At 48.8% G+C, this 11,421-nt stretch overlaps 1 protein-coding gene across 1 annotated transcript; it reads right to left on the reverse strand.

The window, feature by feature from the left end:
- Window positions 1–816: 816 nt before the first annotated feature.
- Echs1 (enoyl-CoA hydratase, short chain 1) lies at window positions 817–10,302 on the reverse strand. The gene is made up of 8 exons (XM_051145567.1): window positions 10,135–10,302; window positions 7,851–8,048; window positions 7,141–7,268; window positions 6,226–6,325; window positions 5,058–5,162; window positions 4,505–4,624; window positions 2,587–2,654; window positions 817–956 (listed from the first exon to the last, which is right to left on the reverse strand). The coding sequence occupies exons 1-8, from the start codon at window positions 10,220–10,222 to the stop codon at window positions 891–893; spliced, it is 873 nt and encodes a 290-aa protein (XP_051001524.1). The 5' UTR covers window positions 10,223–10,302; the 3' UTR covers window positions 817–890.
- Window positions 10,303–11,421: the final 1,119 nt, after the last annotated feature.

Here is an 11,421-nt window from a genome sequence, read left to right on the forward strand (position 1 = left end):
GAGAGGAGTTTGAGCCAGGACAGCTGAGTTGAACCAGCCAGCCCAGAGCTCAGTAAGAACAAGAAAGGGTGAGCTTATTTATTCAGCAGTTAAGTCTCAGGGGCTGGAAACATTCTAGGCCTAGATTAGATTGTATGGAGGCTAGAAGCTTCCAGGATTAGGCGTGTAGGCCAGCAGGCAAATAAAAGCTACTTTTACAGTATGTGGTAAAGATGAAGTTAAAAACACAAATAGACCTGGTGTGGTAGCATATACCTTTAATCCCAACACTCGGGAGGCAGAGGCAGGCTGATCTCTGTGAGCTCAAGGCCAGCCTGGTCTATATAGCAAGTTCCAGGGCAGCCAGGGCTACACAGTGAAACCATAAGAAAATAATAGAAACAATTAAAAAACACACTTATTCTCTAGAGACAACTGCAGGTGAGTGGAAACCAAATGGAAGCAGTCACTTTCATTGAATTATCGTGCTTAGAATTAGCAGCTGGTGGCTGCACACTGATGTGAGAGTGCTTGATCGTGTACACCGTAGAGGGATTTTAATTCCTCTTGAAGCCACATCCTGAGCTGCCAATAGTGCAAAGGGAAGTGGCTGGACCAAATGTGCACCTGCCCTTAAAGAGGAAAAAATTAAAAATTAAAAAAAAAAAAAAAAAAATCAAGACACCTTGAAAGCTTCCTAGATTTCTGATTTAGAAGACTGTGCCAGACTGACTTCCAACAACTGGTGACGGTTGCAGGCCACATCACAAGTACCTGAGCTGTAACCACAGCCCAAAACCTTCAGTAGGAACTCTGGCCTACGCTACTACCCCTTCGGATGATTTATTTGCCTCTCAATCGACAGGCTGAGCTTTCCTCTCCAGGGCGGCGCAAGGCCTAGGTGCCAGCTCTCAGTGGTCTTTGAAGTCGGCCTTCCTTTTCTCCACAAACGCAGCCATGCCTTCTCTCCGGTCATTCTGGCAGGAAAAGGAAGAAGAGAGGTGAAGTGTGTATCTTCCTGTTGAGCCCCTCAGCTGCCTGCCTGCATCTCTGAGGTGTTCTTGTGTCTTCCCCCTTGCCTGTTCTTCGAGCTCATCATCAGGACAGTGGTGATTCTGCAGTGGGCCCACCTGCAGCCCATGAAAGATGAGATTCCCCACAAACAGTGCTAAGCTTGGGGACAGGGGACTGTCTACCACCTAGGACACACTTGACCAGGATCTATGACATAAGCACTGGTGAACTCCTCCTGCTCATAGCCCCTCCAGATCTGGCAGGGTCATATTGGGAATCTCTCACCGAACTGTGGGGCAGCAACAGAATTCTGCTTTACACTCGCCCCTTCCTTAGCTAGTGGACACACTATGTGCAAAAAATCTTCACTTCTTCCTTAGGAACCCAAACCACTTAGAATATTTTTTATTTTTAAGTGTGTGTGTGTGTGTGTGTGTGTGTGTGTGTACGTGAGCATGTATGAGTATGTGTGTGTGCATGTGTGTATATGTAAGTGTGTGTGCACACATGTGTGTGTACATGAGCACATTTGAGTGTATGTGTGTGTACGTGAGCATGTATAAGTATGCATGTGTGTATATGTGTGTGTGCATATATGTGTGTGTGTACATGAGCACGTATGTGTGTATGTGTATGCATGTGTGTATGTGTATGCATGTGTGTGTGTTGTGTGTACAGGAGTATGTATGTGTGCATGTGTGTATATGTAAGTGTGTGTGTGTGCATGTGTGCATGTGTGTAAAGATATGTGCAGCTTCAGCACAGAGATCAGAGGTATGATATTGTTCTGGATGTGGAGTTGCAGGTGATTGTGAGCCATGTGATGTGGGTCCTGGGACGTGAACTCAGGTCCTCTGGAATAGTAGTAGATGCTGAGCCATCTCCCCAGCTCCTTAAATGTTTCCTTTATATAAAACACTCAGCGCTGGGCCAGTGGTGCAATGGGTAATGCATCTGACAATCAGAAGATTCTTTGAAACACCTGGACATGATAAGTGGTGAACTGCAGCCAAGCATGGTGGCATACTCCTTGCATCCAGGAAGCTGGGGCAGGTATATCTCTGTAAGTTTAAGGCCAACCTGGTCTACATAGTGAGTTCCAGGCCAGCCAGGGGTACGTAATAGAGACCTTGTCTCAGATAGATAGAGAGATAGAGTAAAACTTTTATATTAGGTGGTGGTGGTTAGAGATGACTCGGTGTTTGGTTTCTAACACTTAAATGGTGGTTTACAACAGTCTGTAACTTCATTTCCAAGGTACGCAGTGCCCCTTCCCAGTCTCCGTAGCACAAGACACACCTACAGTGTATTTACACACATGCAAACAAAACATTTATGCATAGAGGATAAATAATATTTAGAGATCGGTTTTCTGTGTTGCACAAGCTGATCTCAAACTCCTGAGCTCAAGCAATTCTCCTTGGCCCCAGGCTCCCAAGTTCTGGGACTACTGTGCCCAGGTACAAATTCCACTTTAAATATAGGGGCTGCTGCTCGGGGGTGAAATTCACGGGGCCTTTTGTGGTAGGAAATCCCTAGGAGCTTCTGCAGTAGAAGCCGACTTGAACCCCAAGCAGAATGCTTTGTACTCACAGTGGCAAAGGTGGAATAGAAGAGTTTCTTCTCCAGCTTATTTCCTTCTGCTAAGGTCATTTCAAAGGCTGAAAGAGAAACCCTGGGGGTCACAAGCTGACGTGCCGAACGTGGGGTACCCACATCGAGCTAACTTGTGACCCACAGAAAGGGCTGCAGGCTGTGTGTGTGGCCTCCATGCTTGCTCAGCTCTCCTCACAAGGGCACATGAACACACTGCCTTCCTAGGCCTCCCAAACACCTTGGTGGTGGTCCAGGGCCGTCAGAAGGGAAAACTGAATGGAGGGTAAATAGCAGAATCTGTCCAGCCAAGAGGACCTGGGGTGGCTGCTAAAACTGAATGCAGAAGCACGGCAAAGGATGAGAAGCAGGAGAGAAGGGCGAGGCAGCAGGATCAGCATCTGCTGGGGTCTTCCTTTCCGGTGGAGAACACTGTCCAACAGAGCACTGCCAGGGAAGACCTGCGCTTGACCCCCTACTGCTGTGACCTCGCCAGAATCCTGCGTGCTTCCACACACAGCTGGCTCTTCAGACATCAACACATCTGATCACGGCCAGCAAGCAACCCTGAAGGACTGGTGTCCCCTCCGGAGGTGGCAACGGACTTTCTGGGTCACATCTTTTGCCCCCAAGCTGACTCTGCATGTGACACTGAGCAGAAACACAGTGCCATTCCAAACACTGAGATAAACGATTGCATTAAGACTCTATTCCTGGCACGGGAGAAGCGATTCAATGGTTAAGAGCACTTGTGTTCTTGCAGAGAGCCTGGGTTCCCTTCCCAGGACCCACAGGTAGGCTCACAACTGTCAGTAACTCCAGTTCTGAGGGGTCCAGTGTCCTCCACTGCACCATGCACACACGTGATATACATATGCACAGGCTGCCAAACACCTATACACACAAAAATAAAAATTTTAAAACAACCACAAAAATCTCCATTCAGGTCTTAACACTCACTTAACAAGCTAAGTGTCCCACAAATCCTTGTGACTTCAGCTCTGAGAGATCTGATGGCCACTGTTGGCCTCCACATATAAAAAGGCACAAATACCACTACACACACACACACACACACAGACACACACACACACACACACACACACACACACGCACATGCATATAAATTCACATATATGGTGATAAGTAACATACATAGATTAAGAAAAGAGAAACCCACGCTGGATGTGGTGGCACACGCCTACAATCCTAGCAACTGAGGCAGGTGGGTCCAGAGTTTGAGGGCAGATTCAGGTATAGAGTGAGACCTTGTTTCAAAATTCAAACAACAGGGCCATCCAGATGGCTCAGTGGATAAAGGCCCATGTCGTCCAGCCCAACGACAATGGGAATCTAATCTCTCTGGAACCCAGAAGGAGACAACTGACCCCCCAAATTATTCTCTGACCTCCACATGTGCACCATGAGAACCAACTCAATAAATTAAAATGTGACCTAAAGAAATGAGTAGATTTAAAGAGACGAAGGAAGAAAAGGCTGGGGCAGCTCTGAGGAAGGCAAGTCAGAGCAGCTTCACGAGCTGAGGGAGCTGGTGAAGAAAACTCAGATGAGCTGTGTCGCACGGGCTGAGGAGGGAACCATTCACTCCAGGTCCCCAGAGACAGCTTTCCCGTGAGAGACAGCTTTCCCATGAACCACAGACCTCTGTCTTCAGGGGCTGTGGCTCTATTCTTGGACTTCCCTCTGTGCCTGACACTGCATTGCCATCATGTTGCAGGCCTGCCCAGTCTAGGCTCCTGGGATAATGAGACCGTCAGAATATCTTACCAGACCTTAGAGTTGACCAAAACCTGAAAGCCTATGGCAAACTCCAATGCCGAGAACTGTCTCACTGCTGCCTGGGAACCTCACAAGGTCACCTATGCAGTCCTGTGGCCTCTCCCCAGTGGAGCCCTACCTGCATTCACAGATTCTTTCGCCATGGCAACTATAATTTTGGAATTGCTGGCAATTTTTTCTGCACACCGGATGGCCTCATCTACCAGTGTTTCAACAGGAAAAATCTTGCTTACGAGACCTAAAATAGAAAAAGTATGAACAGCATGCAGAAAGAGCATTGCCCGCTTCCTCTGGAACCCAGTGCCACCGAGAGGCCAGCTCTCTGGGTCCTAAACAAGGGATGGTTGTCCTCGGCAGTGGGTGACTCTGTGCTCTCCACTGCCAGGCTCCAGTCACTTCTAAGTTGCCCAGACCATCAAATGGAACAGAGGACCCAAGGACTATGGTCACCACCAAAGGCAGGGAAAGGGCTGGCCTTTAAGGTCTTCAAAGGGCAATAGGAAGAGATGTTGTTATTGTTTCTAACCCTGAACATACGTTGCCACTCTCTTGTGCATATTTCAAGATATATATAACCCAAACCCAGACTCTTAGGGCTCCAATGCCGGTTACCTCCTGGGAGGCCTGACATAGCCCGAGCCTCCCCCCAGCTCACACATCAGACATCCTACCTGCTTGCTTTGCATCCTGGGCTGAAATGCGGTCACCCGTGAGGACCATCTCCATTGCTAGGGACTTGCCGACTGCACGAGTGAGTCGCTGTGTACCCCCTGAACCTACATGGGAGAGATTTGTGGTCTCAGCTGGCCCTTCGTCAGGTGACACTGCGAAGAAACCCTGCGCCGGGATGCAGCGCAGTACAAGAAGAAAGCTTAGCATGCATGAGGCCCTGGGTTCCTTCTCAGCATTAAAAAGAAAGAAAAATCAGATTGGCTCCTTTTCCACCATCCTGGAAGGTCCCCCTGGAAGCACGCCTAAGAGCAGTGGAGGCCTCCTCCGAGCGTGGTCTCTTCCCTGAGGGCTCAAGTCCTTTCTCTGTGAGTGTTCATCTCCTCCTGCCAGGTCTAACAGGTGGCCCCCAGAGGGCAATGGTATTACCTTCTAACATCTCAGGGCTTTTCCAGGCAGTGGGGAGTGAGAATGCCACAGTCTGATGTGCTGAACTCAGGGAGGCCACCTGACACGCTATGCCAGTGGCACAAGAGTGGGCAGAGCCAGACTCACAAGTGACAGAGTTTTGATGCAAACCCTAGGTCATGAGTCTTTCTTCCAAGCTTCTGGTGTACAAAGCTTTTTTTTTTTTTTTTTTTTTTTTTAAATCGAGACAGGGTTTCTGGGTCTGATGCTCTTTTCTGGTGGACATGAAGACAGTGTGCTCATATACATAAAATAAATAAATCTTTTTATTTTGATTTTTTTTTCAAGACAGGATTTCTCTATGCTATCTTGGCTGCCCTGGACTCGTTTTGTAGACCAGGCTGGCCTTGAATTCATATCAATCCACCTGCCTTTGCCTCCCAAGTGCTGGGATTAAAGGCGTGTGCTACCACACCCAGCTCAAAATAAATAAATCTTAAAAGGAAAAAAAAAAAAAAAAAAAAAAAGGTATATGGATCACGAGCAGGAAACAACCACTGTGGCTAAAAGCCAGCATTTAAGATCTGTACACTTGGGCATGGCCTGAGGCTCCCAGACTGTGCTGAGCTTCATCTGCTCTGTCTTTCAGGTGAGGGCTGGCAGAGAGAAAGCTGAACAGGCAAGAGCTGTCCATTATGGTCAGTGGTTAGAAGCAAGCTATGGGGCTGACACCCAGGCGTTACAGCTTACACATTCTCTTACCTGGGATGGTCCCCAGTAGGATTTCTGGCTGTCCAAACTGGGCTTTCTCACCGGCATAGATGATATCACACATCATAGCAAGTTCGCAACCCCCACCGAGCTGGGGGCGAAAAAAAAAACTATAAGCAGGTGGATTTTACCAGAGAAGCCCAGGCAGAAAACCACTTTATTTGCTTAGAGAACTTTTCTGAAACCATGAGACAGCAAATATTAACTTAGCAGAACAAAACTAGATTTACGTGGTGGGGTAAATATAAAGGTAATGTTGCTTAATAGGGACTTGCAGACTTTTATGCAAAGGGTCAGGCAATAAATGTTTTTGGTTGAATAACTCAGCCTGGCATAGCAGCTCAAATCCAGCTGCAGAGGACAAGGGCAGGAAGGTATGCGGCTGGCCGCTCCACTTGGGATGGATTTTATTAAATCCATGTTTTCCCCTCTCCCATGGGCTAAACCAGCCCTACATTTTTCAATAGCCTAGTGAGGCAGGGACATGCAGACAGTGTCCTCATAGCCTTCACACATGTAGCAAAGCCAGTAATAAAACAGAAGCAGAAAAGCTTATTAATGCATCTTGGAACAGGCCGAGGAGCCTCCATCGAAGAAGTTATCAAAGCCGGCTGTGGTGGCGCACACCTTTAATCCCAGCACTCGGGAGGCAGAGGCAGGCAGATTACTGTGAGTTCGAGGCCAGCCTGGTCTACAAAGCAAGTCCAGGACATCCAGGGCTACACAGAGAAACCCTGTCTTGGAAAAACAAAAACAAAAACAAACCAAACCAAACCAAATAAAAAACTCAGAAGTTATCAAAAGACAACATTGGCCATTTAAACACACACAGATCCTTGCTCTACTTAATTTGCACACGCACAGTTCCTTCTTCCCACCCAGGAGACCTCTAGGGCTGACACTTACAGCATAGCCATTGACAGCTGCAATAATCGGCTTCTTGATCTGGGTGATCTGGTCCCAGTGGCTCAGGAATTTGTCAGAGTAACAGTCCTGGAATGTCCGGTTCTGCATCTCCTTGATGTCGGCTCCAGCTGGAGGGTCGAAGTGAGGTTTCAATGACCAGACATCAGAGACCTTCTCAGTCCTGTGTCCCCGTGCTCGGGACCTGGGGGCACTTCCCACAACAGTGGGACCAGCTGATACACAGACCAACAACTCACCAAGCTGTTTGTTATAAGAAGGTAATGCTGCAGGTTGTGGCTGGCAAGGATGACAAATACACTCAGAGGAGGTCAGGCTTATACCAGTTATTTCACCTGACCAGTAAGGAACTGAACATACCTGAATGTTCAAATCACACCTTGATCTTCCACACAACTTCTCTCTTTTTTTTTTGTTTTCGTTTTTCAAGACAGGGTTTCTCTGTGTAGCCTTGGCTGTCCTGGACTCACTTTGTACACCAGGCTGGCCTCGAACTCACAGGGATCCGCCTGCCTCTGCCTCCCGAGTGCTGGGACTAAAGGCACGTGCCACCACACCCGGCTCACACAACTTTCCTTACATGTTACTATATCCTAAGCCACCCCTCCCATCGTGGGGAAACTGGTTCATTTTGCTGCTTCCCACCGGCCATAGCACCCCCTACCGTCTATTGCTATGGCTGCCCAGCACACCTGCAAACGCCTTCTCCCCACCAGTGAGCACAATGGCCCCCACAGCAGGATCTTGCTGAAAGGTCTCCAGTGCTTGGTTGAGCTCCTCGATCAGGCCATTGCAGAGAGCGTTGAGTGCTTTGGGGCGGTTCAACTGGATCAGCCCCACACTGTTATTCTTTCCTTTCTTTTCTGTGACGATGTACTGAAAGTTAGCACCTGGGGCAAGAGGACAAAAGGGGATTGTCACCATAAAGATATTAAAGGCTCTGTGGTGCTGATCTTGGTTGTCAACTGATTCCACATCTGGGATCAACTAAAGCCCAAGCAGCTGGCCTCACCTGTAGGGGATTTTCTTATAATGGATCTTTGGAGGTGAGATGACCTAGCCCTAAGTCTGGGCCATGCCTTCTGGTGGCAGCCTACTTAAAAGAACACGGAAGGAGGAAGCTTCTGCTTCTTGCCTTCTTGCCCTCACTTCAGATGGCAAGTTCATCGAATCTATTCTCCCTGTCCACCCTCCTGCCCTCCACGACAAGACGGGGTTTCTCTGGCTGTCCTAGATCTCACTCTGTAGACCAGGCTGGCCTCAAACTCAGAGATCCACCTGCCTCTGCCTCCCCAGTGCTGGGAATAAAGGTGCACACTGCCACTACCAGGCATCTGTTCTATCCTTAAGGCATTTTTCTGGTGTTTGAATCAATTTCTTCAGGATTGTAATACACATGGAAGACTCTCACCGCTTTAGCCCTTCTCTGGGCCCCAAAACCAAATGGAGAGTGCTAAGACATTCAGTCTCTTAGCTGAACCACCGAGTTCTTGGCCTTTCTATCAGGAGACATCCTTTGCTGGACTACTCAGACCACAGCCTGTAAGCCACTCTAGTAACCTCCCTTTAATATATACGCATGTTATATATTATCAAATATTATACACACAAATATATATTATATATATATATATTCTATCAGTTCTGCATGGAAACAGGCACAGACAGAGAACTCTGTACCATCCTTACCACTTTAGCTTGCAGCTGTGGCTGCAATCTACCCAGGCATGGTCTTTAATCTTAGCACTCATGAGAGAGACAGATGCAGGTGTATCTTTGTGAGTTCCAGGCTAGCCTGGTGTAGTTCCAGGTCAGCCAGAGCTATATAGTAAGATGCTGTCTCAAAAGCATCAACATAAAAGAAGACTCTAGCACAGAACACAGTCACCCTCCTCTCATATGCCAGCACTTTCCAGACCATGACACCAGGTGAGAGCAGGACAGAGCCCAGGCCCTGCTGGAGCAGTTAGCGGAGGGACACAGGCAGCTGTAATGCACTAGTTTGTTCTAGGTGACCTGGAGGGCTGGCCAACTCAGACCTGTGGGGAGGAAGATAAGCCTGAAAGTGAGGGTCTGTGTTCTGGTGTTTCAGTCCTTAGCACAGTGCTTGTCTTGTGGATTCAGAGTGACTAACTTTAAGTGGGAGGTGCACTACTGAACACTAGGATGCCTGCCATACAGGACAGCCAATCCAGAGCGGGATTCAGGAGAAGCCCTAGCCCTGGGGCAGGGTCAAAATTCTTGATAACACTGGAGCATTAGATGGCTGCAGGGGAGTCCAGCCAAGGAGTGGAAAGGGGGGGACTATCCAGCAGTCTAGGGAGGAAAGTGGGTGTGTCAGTATGGGCGGCGCTGATTGGACAGGCTGAAGGACAAGGTTCAGAGGAGGCAGTGGACACAGGAGAGACTGGACAGGAGGCACTATAGACAAGCCTTTCCCAATATTCAGGCTGTCTTGCTTAACCTACCTTCACAATCTCCTACACAACCAACGTGCACGCTCCCAGCTGGCCAGAGGTCCTGGCATTTACTAAAGTTCTAGAGTTGAAACGCTGCCAGTACACCCAGGGCCCTCCCATTAGACAGGGTTTCTAGGTGCTAGGATCTGGCTGGTCTTGTAAAGTGAGACTGAGGTCAGATTGAAGGGGTGGGCGGGGCGGTAAGGAATTGGCTAGGGGTCAGGCGAGCGGTGGAGGTGGGGGCTCCGAAGATGGAATAGTGTAGAACTTCAAGCTAGAATCGGTAGTCACTTGTAGGAAATCTGGGTTTAGGTGTGGGCATGAGTACTCGAATCCAGGGTCCAAGTACTTCAGAGTCAAGCTTTGGGAGTGCAGGCTGGTGGAAGAGGGGGTCAAGAGAGAAAGTCCAGGACCAAGTGAGGGTGCGTGCAGGCCGGGGTTTAGGGACCAGCCGGAGGTTGTGAGTAGAGAGTCCACCCAACGTGGGGTGACGGACACCACCGGTGTCCGCACTCACCCGAGGCGAAGCGCCGGAGTTCTGGGCAGCGGACAGAGGACAACAGCGAGCTGCGGGCTCGGGGAAGCAGAGCACGCAAGGCAGCCATGGCGGAGAGACGACTTGCCCCGCCCACAGAATCGCCCCGCCTGCAGAATCGCTCCGCCCAGGCTAGGCGAAGACGGAAGCAGAAGGGGACGGTCTAGTCTAGTGACCGAGGCCGGGAGGTTGAGTGGGCAGGGTAGGGAGGAGGGTAGGCTGTGCTGGGCTGCAGTTCTTTGAGCAATCCTTCAATTGCACCACGTAAGTGGCGTGCCCTTGGCGGGTGCCCAGCCCCCTGGGCCAGGCTAGGAGACTCGGCTTTGCTCCCCCCTCCCACCGGGTTGGCTGTGTGCTGTTGGTCTTGACCCCTGGAAAGAGCAATTGCAGATGTAGTCATGGAGGGTAAAGCTGTGAAATGCAAGGCGTGTTTTGTGTCAGGGTCTCACTGCACAGCCATGGCTAGCCTGGAACCCTCCATGTGGACTAGGCTGTTTCCTAGTCTCGCAGACATCCATCTGCCTCTGTCTTCCAGGGTTGAGATTAAATACTCTGTGTGAGAGGCATTCCTTACGTGGCAGATGACTAGCTTCATAACACCAGGCTAGGAATAGCTGTGTTTTTACAAGATGAGAAGATTCAGATTACATTTAATAAAGAAAGCTGATGTTTTGTTGACGTAAATTACCTTGAATTATAACTTTAAAATGTTTAGCAAGTATTATAAGACCTTTATTTGTATTCTTGGCCCTGGTCCTGCAAAAGCTAGGATAAAGGATAGACCCTACAGACAAAAAAGCAAAATTGATAATTTAAAGAAAGCAATTCAAACCAGACTTGAACAGCCAGCAAACTTTATTTCAAGCTAAGGTAGAATATAAACAGAAAAAATGACCAATAAACCTTTGCTGAGGGTCTCTTTATTAGCATAGGCTAAGCTACCATGACAGTAGGTCCAAAATGAGACATCTCGAACACATTTTATAGCAACCCAGGGCTGGAGTTGAGGTCAGGTGGCTACTGTTCTCTGAGCTTCGGGGCAAAGGAAGAGACAACTAAAGACTGGGGGTATTGCATTTGTCATGGTTCTCTAAAGGAACAGCACTGATAGAATGAGAGAGGGAGGGGCTGGAGAGATGGCTCAGAGGTTAAGAGCACTGACTGCTCTTCCAGAGATCCTGAGTTCAACTCCCAGCAACTACATGGTGGCTCACAACCATCTATAATGTGATCTGATGCCCTCTTCTGGTGTGCAAGAAGACAGTGTAC

The sequence above is a fragment of the Acomys russatus genome, chromosome 5 (assembly GCF_903995435.1).
Source record: "Acomys russatus chromosome 5, mAcoRus1.1, whole genome shotgun sequence".
NCBI classification, from domain to species: domain Eukaryota; kingdom Metazoa; phylum Chordata; class Mammalia; order Rodentia; family Muridae; genus Acomys; species Acomys russatus.